Consider the following 15950-nt stretch of genomic DNA (forward strand, 5'->3'; position numbering starts at 1 on the left):
GATCAGCAGACCACTATGTCTATGATTTATTTTCAATTAAACATTTTTTTAATGCAGCCCGTCTTTCTTTAATGAGAAACAGGATGCATTTCAAAATAAAAAATGAAAAGTTTTATTTGTATTTTTTAAGAGTAGACAGAAGTCCATGGGACCACTTACCTGCTCTTAAAAGGTTTTTATAAACATTCTCAAAGGGGAGGGGTCCCTTGAGGACCCCTTCCTATTTGCGAATGGGTTACCTCCTACTTGAAGTCGGTGGTAAAATGCAAATGTTTCATGACTGCATTTCAGTTACAAAACATTCACACAGACCCCTGCGGATTCGGTATTAGAAAGGGACGCCCTAAACTCGCCCCTTTATAATGCCGAATCGCAAATCCAATTTGCATTCGGTAATATGTTACTGAATCACAAATTGGTCCTTTGTACATTAAAAAATGCTTTTTTGTGGTCGCAAACGGCCTGATTCTGCAAACCGGGCCATTTGTGACCTCTTTGTACATCTGGCCACAGATTCTTGCTCTGCTGCTGCCAAGGGGCCTCCGAGTTGTCAGCTAAGTAAGCAAGGTAAAAAAATAAAAAAATGTTATTTCTCAAAGTATGTGCTTATGTGATTGAGAGTGAACAGGATTGGGTGATAGTGTGTGTTTGAGAGTGTCAATTAGTGAAAGTGAGTGAGAATATGAGTTTGAGTGTGTGTATGACTAAGTGAAAGTGAAAACAAGGGAGTGAGTAAATGACTATGAGTGCGTTAGAACAAGCGATTGATTGCAAGCAGATTGTGAGAGGAAGAGGACTGGAATTGAGTCTGTGGTGTAGCTATCAATGGTGCCAAAGGTGCTGTTGATCAAGGACCCAGAACCAGAGAGTTTGTGTAACTGTTAATAAGCGAGAATGAGAACCAGTGAGGTATGAGTATGCTTGTGTGAGATTAGCTGTGAGTGGGAATGAGTATGAGTGAGAATGAGCAAGTGAGAGAATGTGAGTTTGAGTGAGTGAGGGTTAAGAGACTAAGGCCTAGATTATCAAAACGTGTGTGGTACAGGAGGGAAGCACCATGGCTACAATGCAATACGCACTATCTTGCTTTCTCCCTAGCGCTGACACACATTTAGGCTGCCAAGCCCTAGTGCAAAGGTGTCTTTGTGGGTCTAGTATATTATTTTTTGGAGCAAAACCGTGTCTACTATTGTCAGTAGATATGCATCAAAGACAGCATGAGACAGCAGTGCCAGGATTGGCTGGAGAGAGCTTCCTTGACGCTCCAGCACGCACAGGAGGCTTGTGCCTGTTCTCCATACAGCTGTCTGAGACACTAAGTTTACTCTGAGTATGTCAGGTTGTGGTTGGACGGCCAACCTATGTGACTTGCGCGGTGTAAACTGGTGGAGTGAGCACCGCTCCCATGCTACTAGTCAGCAGCAATGACCCACCCCAAACACTGCTCGGGCTGGAAGCAGTGAAAAATAAATGGTAATTAATTGTATTTTGTTTTTTTTCCCGCCTTTGCTGCAATTGAAGCAGGGCGACCCTCCTCAGCCCAAATGTGGGAGGGGGGGCGCTGCTGATAATTTGTGTATTTGATATGTACTTGGCTCTGTGTTTTTGTGCACTATTTTGAGTTAAAATCATAGAAATAGCTTAGGTTCGGGACCAGTGCTTAACTTGAGTCGGTGGTTTCCGGTGCTTGGCACCGGCACTTAATTGTCAACACTGGCACTTATGACAGCTGTCACATGGTGGCACTGTTTCAAACTTTTCTTCTAGCTTTGGAGGCCTCAACAGTCTGAATTGTCAAACTTGTAGCAGTGTGATGGTTAGTAGTTGTGTAGGTACTGTCACTGGCAATGCAGGCTTGGGCAATGGGCGATGCAAGGTGCAGTGTCCTCCTAACGAGGGCCCTGGCACTTATTTTTTTAAACACATTTTCGGGACCCTGTCTTTCAGTAGCGACTGAGCAGGAGTTCACAGAAGTCAAATGGTTATGGGCCACTGCAGTAAACGCCATTTTCCCGCCACTTTTTAGGTCAAACATTTGAGGTCTCTTGTTTATATTTTAGTATATACTTTAGTATATACTTCTTTGTGGGTTTACTGCTTCTCATTGGTTTTGTTTCTGTCCTTTAAAAATCCTTGTTTGCTAGTGGTCAGTCCTTCTCTTTGTCCCTCCTTTTTGTCTTTCTGTTTCCTCCCACGGAGTGTTGCCCAAGTGCTGTATCATTACATTTTGGTTGTTTATCTGTTGTTTGGGGGACTATTTGTTTCTTGGTTTCCTGCTGGTGTTACTGTGTGCCTGTGTTCAGTTTGGCTGTGTAGCTGCTTAAATTTGTTATTCAGCATTCATCACTCCCATCTCCTCCCATGTTTGTATGTGTGCCCCCACCTACGCTGTTCACATGGCCGTGCTCTCTTCGGCTACTACATCCATTCTCTCCTTCCCGCACATATGCAAAATGGCATCTGGTATCTCCTAAGCTGCTTGTTAGATTTTTCTGATTATCAGCACAGCTTCAGGTTTACGCCCGCTGCACTACGTGTAGGTTGCATAGGTTTACGCCCGCTGCACTACGTGTAGGTTGCATAGGTTTACGCCTGCTGCACTTCGTGTAGGTTGCATAGGTGTTACCTAATAGGTAATTGTTTTTTTGGGGGCAGCCTAGTTGCCGCAGCCTAAATAACTAAGCACTAGACATGTATGCACATGTCAGCCTCTTAGAAAAGGTTCTGTGCAATCCCGACTGCAGTATTGTCAATGTTCAAAATGCCAATCGCGGCCTCCATAGCACACTGAAGCATCTGTTTAATAGTATCCACAAGCTCCAAGTAAAGTCTGCTTTAGCTCTGCTCCCCGGACCGTCGCGATTGGACAGGCAGACAGAGCTTGCCTAACATTTATTTGACTTCTATGCCGTCAGTCTAGTGATCCTGGTCCTGCACTTCCTTGTTCAGACAGCGCATTCGGACTACAACCTAAGGGCTCAGTTAAGCAGGTGGTACTTAGGAAGCAGAGGCGACAGCCCGCTAGCTCCCAGAGCAATGCTAGGTGCACGCAGGAGCGGAGGCAGTAGTTCTGGTTGAAAGTAGTGCAGCAGAGCCAGCGGGGCTTTAGTGTGAGTACCATCAGCATGCTCACTGTCTATACTTTATACCATATACTCAAGGTGTTGCTATCGCACTGGTCGCCCCAGGGCACGACAACGCTGCCCAACATTCGCTGTGACCACGGCAAGTCATACCAGCAAATTGTTGACCACAATGGCAGACCAGTGCTGGGCTCAGTCAGGACTTCCTCTATACCAAGCACAAAACTTGCATTCATCCTGCCTTAGAGCCAGACCAGGTCTCTGTCCACCCCAGGGCTAAACTCCCCATGCAGTGAGATTCTGAGTTTGGCCATCAATATGCTTAAGTCATGATCAGCCTGAGGCACATGCCTTTCCTAAATTAGCTTTAGACAGCCAACTGAGGTAAAGACCACCACCCAACCAACCTATGCCCCTGATCACATATTTAAGGGGTAGACCACCAACACCAGAACCCTCGCCCTTCTCCTCTCCTGTTTACTTGTCCACGGTCTGCCAGTGTTGTGGCGGTGCAGCCCAGCGTAGCTCATTGCCACTGAACTGCCCATCCCATCGCCCTGGTGACGTGTTTACTGTGAAATTCAGTGTACATTGAACCATATTTCTCTGACAAATGTTGGTAAAATCTCTACCTTGGTAGATTCACTTGCCAAAATAATTTTAATGAATCCTACATTTTTACCTGTATTATGCACTAAAAACATGATTATCCCAAAGCACATCTTCCCTTTTCATTAGTCTTGTCTAAATGAGTTACAGCATTTCTCATTGACACTGATTGTTAAATATACCTTTTCTACTAAGCACAAGTGAGGTTTTGTGGGACCGAGGGCTATCAATGTTTATCCCCCCTAATGAGCCATTCAAAATATTAGTGAACAAGGAGATGAGTGGCTAAAACCCACCCTGTTCCGTTGGAATTTGTAAACATGTGTGAATGCACGAAGTGTTGCACTCCTGTTTGTGAGGTGCGAGCACTTTGAGAAGCAATTCTTCAAACCACACACGTATTACTTTACTAAGGATGAAGAGAACAATTATAGACCCCAGTGACACCCTTTGAGCTGCACGGTTGCCATCTTTACAGTTGTTGGAGGAAAGTAACTTTTCTCTCAGGCGTAAGTGGGCACCTCACCCGCTGGCACCTGTTTCTGTGTTCTTAAGGCTCGGCGAGCAGCTAGATGTGTACTGAGTGCATGTACTTTTCGAGAGACAGTCAATGACTCATAAGGGCAGGGTTTTATGAGGAAGTTGTTCTCCTTGTAAGTTTAATTAAACAAAGTCATTTATTGTAAGTTGTGTAACTGCTTGTTTTTAGAGCTGCTATTGGCAGCAGGGTTCATTATATTGACATTCGTTGGTGCTTATGTAATAGTTACGGATGGTGCCAGATTCTATAGTGCTGTCTTCGGTTTCAGCGTCTGGACTTCAGTAAACCGTGTCCTGACGTGTTATTATTGTGTGGACCGTTTACTTTCTATACGAGTTTGTTTAAATTACTTTTTGCGTGCATACATCCTAAGAATAACCATTAATCGCAAGGGTTTCATTTTAAGCAATGTTTTTGGGATGGTAATTAATCCGAAACACAAAGTGTTGTCATGAATATTGTTATAAGGTCACAATTGACAATTTTTTTTGCGTCTATCAGCATACATATATAATGTGTACACATGGTAATCTGTTCGATTGTTAGAAATTCACAACACAATAATCACGAGTGTCACAAATCTATCACACATAGTATACAAAATTCACGTTACCGTTCCATATAAACATCCTTCATTAGGGGTTGAAATGTTTATAATGTGTACTCAGTTCATCAGTGCCAAAAGAGGTGCACTAAATGTTTTTTTTTTTGGTTCAATAAGTTTATTAGTTTTAAAAAAAAAGTATATAGATAGATAAATATAGTAAAAATGATACAAGGGATGGAAATGCATCAAAAAAGAATATAGCAATTGGTCTAGGCACAAAGAGTTCGTTCAAAAACGTATTTGTCAACATTATAGAAAAGAAAGAGAAAACAGAGCAAAATGCTATAAGAACCATCCAATGTATCACTTATGATAAAATATGAAATATAGAAGGAGAGAGAAAGGAAACGGGAATAGAGAAAAAGCGCGAAAACCAGATAGTGAGGGAAAGAAGTAGAAAGAAAAAGGAGAAAGAGGAAAGAAAGGAAAGGAAGGATCTACTGCAGTGCTACATAAAATACAATAAATTCTAACATCAATCAGACACCCCAAAATGTTTTAACCCTCATAATGAGTCCCTGAGAAGTATGTCCATATAGGGCGGAATGTTTAAGAACATATTAACTGCATTGTTCTGCTCAAGGCCCACAGGCTGCACTGCTCCTTGCCACAGCATAGCCGTTCAGCAGCGGCACGTGAAGTAACAGTAAATGTTGAAGCGCCCAGGCAGGCGCGCAATGCCCATAGGGCTCAAAGGCTTCAGACAGGGTCGGATTAGGATCACAATTCGGCCCGGGCACCCTTTAAAAAAAGTGGCCCAAATTTGCGGATTTCACCCATTTATAAAACAGCATTTGGCTAGTCTCATGGGCTCATTTTTAGGAAATGTTGTATAAATTACATATTTTAATGCTCATAGAGCCAGACACATTGGTGAAAGCTAGAACCACTACCTTTTTTCTGGTAGAATGAGGTGAAATAAAGTGGTCGAAACACCACAACTCCGGATGCAGATTCCTAAAACATGGCAAACAGAAGTTTTTTTTTTTATCGTAGTTTTAGAGTAAACTCTCCCCAGGGGCAGTGATTATATCAGCACCAGACACATTAAAAAAGATCAAATTAATGTTTGTTTTAAGCCTTAGGCATATGTTATTTGCCCAGAATCACAGCATGTTGCGCTGAGGCTGGGACTGGAATGTATTTCCAAATTCAGCAGCGCTGACCCTAGCATTACATCCTCTTCATTTTTCTGGCTGAAAGATGCCTCACAGCGAGGCCTATCCATTCTAAAGATACACCCATCCTTTTACAAAGGCCTAAAAGACTCTGGCACTAAGGTGCCAACAACAGGCCCCCAGCGGTGCCCCTTCCCTTCGCTTACCCTTCAACCTCCCCAGCCAAGTATAGCCTCAGGGCGATGACATAGCAGGGGAGGGGTACAGTAAAGCACAGAGCTGCTGCTGCTCCAGGGAGCTGAGGTAATAATGGCCCAATGGCCGCATTAACTGCTCCCAGCCAGGCGCCTCAGTTTAACAGCACAGCAGGGAAGTGAGCGTGTGTCCGCGGCCCATGGGGTCCAAGCTAAAAGTCTGCAGGGGTGAGAATATTGACCGAGTGACGTTGCTGCAAGCTACCCCCTCCGAGCCTGCCATGATGCTTGCTCCACATTACAGTGGCTGGGCTAGGAAGAGGCAGTAAGGCACTGTGGGCCGGTTGATAGAGCTAATAAAAAAACAACATCACAGGTGACCCCTAGGCACCGGCCCATCGGCCGATGCCCGACTGCCCGCCTTCCCAATCCGATGCTAGCTTCAGACAACCTGTTGTGTGTCATCCCAGGCTGAGGCAGCTTTCCGGACACTCACAGACAGTTCTTAAGCTGCTGTGGGCTAGTTGGTCCGGCGTCTTATCGCATCCCCACCCGACAATTCACTTGATAACAAGGCTTTGTTGTTTTTTCACCCGTTCCTAGAGCCTCTGCATCTCCACTCTGCCTATTCCTTAAAGTTGCAAATTACTTTTGCCGCCACAGTTTGAGAATGCACTTCTTGAAAAGTAACCATAGGCTTTGATTTTTTGCAATTTTACTAAATACAGCTCGAACCTCACCCAAAGATATTGAGGCACTTTGCATGAGCACCAGTTACATTATACAAGGACACATTGCTGGAAGTATTAGCCGCCCTCCCCCCCCCCCCTTCGAAATTTGGTTCTAGTTGCGCCCCTGCACCCAGGATAATGTGCTGCATGGCTAAATACTTATAAGGTCCCAAAGGCGAGACCTATTGGCTATGCCAATGCTTGTTCGCTATGGTAACCTTTCCCCCTTCACTACTGTAATCGTTTTTCTTTTCCACTAACTACTCAAAATCACGTTGCTAAAAGTTATGTCAATGTTGAGCCGTATAATTATTGTGGCCAGCACCTAACCGCTCTTTTATTTTTTGCATGTCTTGCAGGTTCATAGCCAAAAATATCATGCGGTTGCAACGGCTGGGCGTCACCCATGTGCTGAATGCGGCGGAGGGGAAGTCCTTCATGCACGTGAACACCAACACAGAGTACTACGAAGGGACCGGCATCACCTACAAGGGCATCAAAGCCAACGACACGCCGGAGTTCAACCTCAGCCACTACTTCGAAGAGGCGGCAGACTTCATAGACAAGGCGCAGGCGCAGAAGGACGGTAAGAGGACATAAGACTTGAGCGCAGAAGCCTGGGCGGTGAACTCTGCCCAGAAACGGGTACAAAATGTCACAGGCTCTTTTTGAGGGAAGTCTGTTCCTTTCCAAACCATTGCGGTTTCACGCTGTTGCTTTTTCTTCTGAATTTGTTTACTGTTTTTTATAGCAAGTATGTAGTATCCCCTTGTTATGGTTGAGATGTTCCCTGTTTCCTGGCATCAGGATGAGCTTAGGATCACACAAGTTGTAGTTGATGATACAGAAGATGTTGGTGAGCACAGCCACGCCTAGGCTGGGGCTGTCTAGTGTAATGGACACTGGTGGGGCTGAGAGGTGTGCTGCTCCAGTTTCTCTTGTTTCTTGATTCTTTTTTTGACACTTCCTCCTGGAAGAGTACTTGCGCTGTCTTTGTGGTCATTTGTGAACCACTACCTCACAGAACTGTTCTGTGTGCTGTCTGCGCTTCTAGGTTCTGTATGTTCCTTCCAACATGAAGACTTCTTTGACACATCATCTTTAACTTCCTTAGGACCACTGGTGGAGCGGGGGTTAGTCTCCAGATCGTCGTCAAAATGTAACAGTGATGTTCCATGCATAGAGGTGATGAAGTAGACATAGCTGAGTAGTGTCTTTGAAAGTTATTAATTAAGCACATGACATCAGTGGTGGCAGCCCCATCAGGAGCCGCCTGCCTGCTGCTCAGCCCATCCTCCAACTGTCAACACTCACATCTGGCACCCAAGCATTCCACTCAAGTCCATCACACCAACATTCCATACAGAACACTCACACTTGCTGATGAACTAGGAAACAGGTAACAGGGAACATTATAACCATAACAAGAAGATACTACAGAGTACTAAAAATAACTATCTAATTCAATGTGCATCGATATACGTACGCTTTCTCTGAGGATGCATATACAGGACCAGAGGCATAGCAAACAACATCACTTTCTTGGAGGGTTTCGTCCCTTTGCCGCAAGCAGAACGTGTACTTATGCATATTTCCGTCGGAAGACTCTCACGTTTTAGCCTCCATTTGTCCAAATAACTAAACTCGTAGGAGGCTGGCTTAATCTGGTGGCAGTGTGCCATTGGCGGTCTAAGAAGGCATAACTACATTGTGATACATCTGAGGCTGGCAGGCAGTGCTCATTTCTCATTCACCTGCTGTCCTCATGGAGAGGAGACTCACTGACTGCCAGTTCGATGCAGCCTGGATTTTCTCAATATGTCCCCGTCTCTAAATCTTCTCTCTTTGAAGTCTGTGTCCTCTTCGACACATGCCAGATTAGGCATTTTACAAAGGTAATGCATATTATTTCCTCCTATATTTTCTTTTTTAGTCTGGTGCTTGTAATCTTTTTCCTGCTCTCAGGCCAGTTGTCTCTTGGTCCTAAAGTTCTTAGACTATTACCTCGTTACGAAACAGGTCTTCCTTTTCCCTGAACAGGTCTTTCTGGCCATGCTGCTTTTTGCACTTTAGCCTTGCTTGGGGTTAGGGGCAGCACTGCTTGCCAAAGTTGTTGACTTTGGTGGCTTTTGGGATAGTTAAGGGCTAGCATATTTGCCACCCTGATCCTTATGTTTTTTTTTTAAATACCTGTTTGTATTATTCAGTTTATTTCGAAGAAACAATCTGTTACACACGATGTCAACAGTATATAAATCCAGTACAGTCAGTAGTGTAAACACTATCTTTTGCTTGTGTCTATCCGGGATTCACCCACAGAGCCCCCCACCTCTTCCGGTCCAATGTCCTATTGGGTTGTGTAGCCATACTCAGAATTTATTGTGAGCAGTCATTCCCCTGAGATCTCCCAGTCTCTAACTATATAATCCCTCCAGCCTCCTAATATCTTTACAAACTTGGTTGGCCAGTCTCTCCCCTAATAGACTCCCGCGCCACCTCCATGCTGGCTGCCATTCGTGCAGACCACATTTGTTTAGATGGGCAGCTGGGTTACGTCACGGTATGCTCTGTCTGTTTTTTGCTAACACAAAATCCTCTACACAGAACCACATCGGTCTCCTGGGCAGCTTGATGTTGCGTGGAATCCCCAAAAGCGTGAACTGAGTATTACTATATACATGGACCTCCAGGACCGCCCAGTTCGGTTGTTATTTCAGCCAAGTAATTTGGGATCAAGGGGCACACCCAGACGGTATAACAAAACATCTCCTCAGCAGCATTGCATAGTGGACGTTGTGCCCTTCCCATTTCCCAATCTTATCCGATTATAATATGACTCTGCTGAATCATTTTAATTTAATGTGTCTCTGCCGGGCATTAATAGCTACTTCCCATGTGTGCACCAGTGCTGCTTCCTTACCAATGTATTTTAGTGGGCTAAACTCGTCCTCCCATGCTGTTCCAAGTCTCATTAGGTGATCTGGCCTGTTGTGGATGAGAGTTCGGTAAATGGGGTATAACCCCTTACCCGAAAAAACCTTCTGCACCACTCTGCTTTTCAACAGATTGTTGTCAGGCCAGGCATGTCTGTCCAGTTCCCGCTCTGCGCCCCCACAGTACTTTTGGATCTCTTGGCTCAATTTGATACTATGTAGTATTATACTTTCCAGAAATGTAATGGCGACCCACCACAGGCGTGCAGTCGATCTCTTCATTTCTATCGGGTGTTGATTTTTCTCCTCTTCCAGGTTCTTTGTGCTCCATTATCCAGTGCTCCTCCTGAAGTGTTTTGCTCTTTCTTACCTTTGTAGTTTCTTCTTCAGCTTTAGGTCAGTCGTCTTTTGTTGCTGTTGGGATGTTACACAAAATCTTAAATTTTCGCCTTAATGGGCATTCAATTGATTGTCATCACTATTAAATCAACTGCATTTTGGGAATTCCTTGTACATCGGTGTTCTGAAATTCCTGGCCCGCAGCATCAGATCTCATCTAATGCTTCCATAGCTTTACATGCTACCTCCATAATGTGGCAAAATATTTTCAGGAGTCTATTCACAAATTGTATGTTGCAGTACTTTCAGTAGTACTTTAGTAGAAATAAATACTAGTACTACAAAATGCTACTCACCAACCTATGGGCGGAGACCTCGGGTTGCACAAATCCTATCTTTTTGTGAAGAGATCTCTGCAAACTGTGCGTTCTAGGTTGTGTAGGGATAGGGGAGTGGCTGTAAAATAGGCAATACATCCATCCAAATGGGAGGGGCGCAGAGCAGACCATCACAATGGCTCTAAAGTTGCTACAGCCAGAAAGGTTCCAAAACAGTAGTAAATGTACTCCTCCTCTTGGAGTAAGACCAGCACCACACATGGTCACTCACATGTATTCCAACACACTCCTAAAGAAAACAATGGAGGCAGGAACTTCAAATAGCACCCTATAGGTACTAAAGCTAAATTTAAAAAAAAATAAACTTTGACTTTTGAAAATAAATATATATTTTGTTAATAAATATATATATTGTTCATATAATTATTATAAAATGTTAATATAATTATATTATCAACTGCAATAATTGTTTTAATCTTAAAATGAAATCAAAATATATATTTTTTGTTAAAAACCTTACAATTATTTAAAATCATTTTAAGGATAACTTGTAATATGCTTTTATAAATAATACATCCAAATAAAACTTTTACTGCAGGTGCTTTTTCAACTATTATTTCCTAAATATTTTTAAATTTAAATACAACTATTTAAATTAATTATTTAATACCATTTAAGTGTTGTAACATCCTAGTTTATTAATACTAGATGTAAAATAAATACATACAATTATTCTACATTAATATTTTTTATTAAACAATTTAAATATCATTTTTAAAGATGAATAAACTTTAAGAAGTTTCCATATAGCAATGTCTACCATGGTACTGGTGGCCTCCAACTATATGTGAAGAGTTATGAGTAATAGGTTTACAACTGTAGATTTTGGTGTAGGTGGCTTCACTGAGCAAAATAAGTGTGAAGTAACAACTAGGTGTAGTAGATTTACATGTAAGTAAATGTACACATTTAAATTTAACTTTGTGAATAGGCACATCAGTGTGTAAACCCTTGTGCATGTATTTATGTGGCTACAGTGGGACCATATATTGTGTTTTTTCAATCCAAGCTCAAAAAAATACTCATTATTTGTGCCCCTCTGGCCCTTTCCTGAGGCACCAGTAGAAGCATTCCGTTTTTTAAATACCTATTTGTGATGTCTTTGCCATTCGTTGAATTTCCATTGATGCACAGCTTGGTGATATGTTACCACATTATTCATTATTTGACAAACATTTATATAGAGAGCAATGCAACAAAATGTTGCATTTGGGAGCTGTTGATGAGGAATATAGAAATTGTGGTAGTCAGTCATGATGTGTTCATGCTACAAAGAGGTGTGTGTTAGAACTGGCTATTTCTGGTAGGCTAAGGCTGACGCCAAAGCCAGGCAGAAACCACCATTCTAGTCAGGGCAAGGGAGTCACACGCCAAGATAACCCCTGCTCACCCCCTGGTAGCTTGGCACGAGCAGTAATGCTAAACTCGGAGGCAATGTGTAAAGCATTTGCGCCAGCACACAACAGCAACAACGTACTAGGCACACCACAAAAGGAACTCCACACAAGGTTATTATAAAATAACTTTTGTATTGTAAAAACGCATCAGATAGAAGTCGCACACGTACAATGTGCCAATTGGCACGGGCAATATTCACAAGGGATTATGTACAGGACAGGGCCACATGGGCCACTGTCCGAATCAGAAATAGCACTTTTAGAATAAAGAATAAAAATCATAGTAGCATAAATTAGCAACTATGGCACACAACCAGTAACCACTGGTAACAGGAACCAGGACCTCACTAGGACCACCTGTACTAAAAGAACAACCACCTAAGAATAAAATACATTTAGGGGTATAAACAAGAACACATTACCCATGATGCATGAAACACATTCAGAGGAGTAGTAAAGGAAAAACACATGATGCCTAAAAACATTCAGAGGTGTAAGACAAGGGAAACACATGATGCATAAACCTACACATTCAGCGGTGTTCTGAACAAAGCACACAATGCAATAAAATACATTCAGAGGTGCAGCGCAAGAAGACACATGATGCCTAAAACATTCAGAGGTGCAGCGCAGGGAAAAGGAAGACACATGATGCCTAAAAACTTTCAGAGGTGCCAGAACAATACAATAGCGCAAAAACCACATGATGCCTAAAAACATTCAGAGGTGCAGGAATAACACATGATGCAATAAAACACATTCAGAGGTGCAATAACCATACAATTGCGCAAAACTCACATTAGGCAAATACCGTCACATAGATAAAAACATTGCGCCTAAATAAAATCACATACCAGCCCCCATCCAATAAAGGGACTAAAGAGCCCTGTGTCCAGAATGTCAGGGCGCGCTGCCATGCAGCGCCAGTCAGGGGTGCGCCGCTGGCGCAAAACCTAAACGTTGCAGGTGTCCACTACTTGCTGGGCACCTGAGAACCACACCAGACCTAAACGGTGCAGCTGCCCACTAATTGCTGGGCAGCTGTGAATCCAAACTGCGACAGGGTCCTTACTGACCCTTAGGCGCGAACTGCGCCAACTGCTGGAGCCACACAGGCTCTGAAAACACACGTTGGAGCCACACAGGCTCTTAAACAATTATGGCCCCGTCGTTGGAGCCATCTGGGCTCGGGAAACACACCTTCCTTCAGGGAGCCTCTCGGGGCTCTAGCCAACATGCCCCCAGGGAGCCTTCTCAGGGCTCTACAACGTTGGGGCGACCCGCTGCCAATCGGGGCTGCCCTGGCTCTGTGCCTCTCAACCGGCAACCCTAGGCTTCCTCTGCTCCCACGGGGAGCGAAAACAGATATGCCCCTTCAGAGCCTATCTGGGCTCTACCTCCACGTTGGGGCGACCCTCTGCCAACCGGGGCCACCCTTGAAGCCCTCGTGGCTTCATATTGACAATTAGCGCGAGCTCGCGCTACTGGGGGGGGCGGACACCGACAATGTGTCCCGGCGCCCCTCCCTTCTCTTCTGCCCCACTCTGCCCGGCCAGCCCAGACTCACCGACTGCTCGCGGTCCTGCTGCGGGGCTCTCCTCGCAGTACGGAGGCCTCGCGGCTCGGGCGGCCGGTCTTCTCTCTCTCCCCGGGGCTCTCCCTTCACTCAGGGGCCCCGGGGCGGACATGGCAGGCGGCTTCCTTCTTCCCCGATCTCCCTCACAATCACGGGAGACCGGCAACATCGTCCATGGCACCAGCGGGGCTCTCCTGTGTTCGCGGTGGGGGCAGGCACCAGCAATGTGCCTCACGCCCCCTCCGCTCTCCTCCTCATGCGCTCCTCTTCTCCCGGGGCTCCCTCCAGAACGCGGGAGCCCCGCACCGGCGGCGATACTTCCTCTTTCCCCCGGGCTGCGGGGCGGGACTTCCGGCCGGTCGCGCCAGGATTGGCCGGCCGGCCAACCACTTCCGGGTTGCTGTGGGCAGCGCAGCGGCCCCGCTTAGGCAGGCAGGCAGGGAATCACTTCACCGAGGGGTGGGCTCCCTCGAGGTGAATCAAAAAGTCAAGACTAGCGGCATGGCCGCGGGGCAAACGCCGGGTGGGCACCGGCCAAAGCTCTCCCCAGCGCTAGAACCACACAAGGCGCCATGGGCAAAGACAAAGCGCTCCCAAGCGCCAGAGACAGCATACAAGCGCTTCCAGGCGTTAGAACAGCAAAACAAAGCGCTCCCAGCGCTATAGGCAACCAAAGGTCACCAGTCCAGCAACAGCAGGGATCCAGGGCAAAGCAAAGTCCCCCAGAAGTCCTCCAGGCATCCAGGGGCTGGGAGGGCCCAGGGATTCCCCTGGGCCCAAGCAGCAGCACGCCCCTGGCAGATTCAAGTTGAAAAACAAGAACACATTGGAAGGGGACACAGCCCCTTCTTATACAGAGAAAAGTCTTTGAAGTCTTTGTGCAGGCAGTGTGAGAACCAGCTAGAACTGGTTTTAGGGAACTCTCTTCAGTGTCAGGGACAGAGGTGACAGTCGCCCAGCGGGAGGTGGAGCCAGCATTGTGGTCAGGCAGGCACAGCCCTAGTCACTCCCAGGTGCCATCTCCTCCCACTTCCCTGGCAGCAGATGCAGCCTTTCATCCACAGGCTGACTCAGACAACCTCCCGGGGCTCCCCAGCCCCTGTCACCCTCAAACCAGACAGTCAATCCACAAGCAGGCCCAGGCACTCCTGGACCAGGCTCACCAGCCAATCACACGCCAGACACAAATTACACAAATATGCCAACTTCTAAAAGTGGCACTTCTACACTAGACACAGTCATGCCGCATATATCATTTCGCAGCATTCAATCTCACGAGTTCGTACATATCAAACTCGACCCTGCACTCCGCACACATCAGGAACTACCATGGGCATACATATTCCCCATTCATTCCTATGGGACGGCAGGTCACTCACCACACATACACAGAGAGCTCACGCACTTTACACTGTACCACAGTGAAAAAGTGCGCAGAGGCCTAAAATCACCACCACCAGGTTCCAGAAACAGGCTAGGAAAAAGCAAATAGTCTCGGGGTGAACCTGCCTAAAGGGCCGGGTCCAACAGTGTGGTTTTAGAATTCAACCCAATAAGTAAAGTTGCTTATGTTGAAAGGCAGTTGGTTCCTTAACTTAGCATCCCTGACATTCCAGCTCCCTCCCTCTCATGATCTAAGATCTAGTTGTGTCAATAAGTATTAGCTACTAAAGTGTTACTTTTTCCTTGTTGCATACATTCTAATAGAATACTGATGATATAGCAGAGCTGTGCACTGCCAGCATTTAAAATAAATGTATAAGATGTTATAATGTATTGTGGTTCCTTCTCACAGCCAGTACAGAACCCGTCTAACCTCTAGCTGGTGATTTTGCTTACGAAAGTTGGAAAACCATCCAAATGCCCATATTCTGATTTCTTCATATTGGACTAGTGCTCTTTTCATAATACGTGGAAATAGTGCATTCCTATAATTAACCTATGAATTGACCATACAACCAATCACAATGGCTATAAGATAGTGATGGATCATATCAGCCAATTTGTGTTTTGCTAGTTAAGATTTGTAAGACAGCCTGCGAACACCAGGATGTCTGCTGGGTGCAGATTCTATGTTTTCAGTGGAAACAACAATTTGCAAATGCACACATTTTCATTTTTCAAGGATTTTTTTAATTCTACTCTTGATTTCTTCTTATTTATATAACTGGTAATGTTCCACGACGTTAAATTAATCTGTATTATTGAAGTTAGTACTGTATTGTAATGAGCAGTTACATGTAGGATATGTGAAACAGCTTTTTCCAGCATTAAATTACACACTGTCGATTCATGCAACGTTGTTGGATCCCCTCCCATCCACATCCATCTAGTACTATTTTAGAGCTTCACCAGTTGCAATATGCAGGATATTCCATCAAGTGAAACTTTCCGACATTATCTTGAAGTCATATGTGTTTGGCT

General features: G+C 45.0%; 1 protein-coding gene across 1 annotated transcript in view; it reads left to right on the forward strand.

The window, feature by feature from the left end:
- Window positions 1-15950, forward strand: part of DUSP3 (dual specificity phosphatase 3) — a 413405-nt gene that overhangs the window by 176945 nt on the left and 220510 nt on the right. Inside the window, exon 2 of the mRNA XM_086924007.1 lies at window positions 7243-7469. Coding sequence (XP_086780133.1) covers window positions 7243-7469 — 227 coding nt within the window. The remainder of the gene's footprint in view (window positions 1-7242; window positions 7470-15950) is intronic.

This window comes from Lissotriton vulgaris, chromosome 5 (genome assembly GCF_964263255.1).
Source record: "Lissotriton vulgaris chromosome 5, aLisVul1.2, whole genome shotgun sequence".
Lineage (NCBI taxonomy): Eukaryota > Metazoa > Chordata > Amphibia > Caudata > Salamandridae > Lissotriton > Lissotriton vulgaris.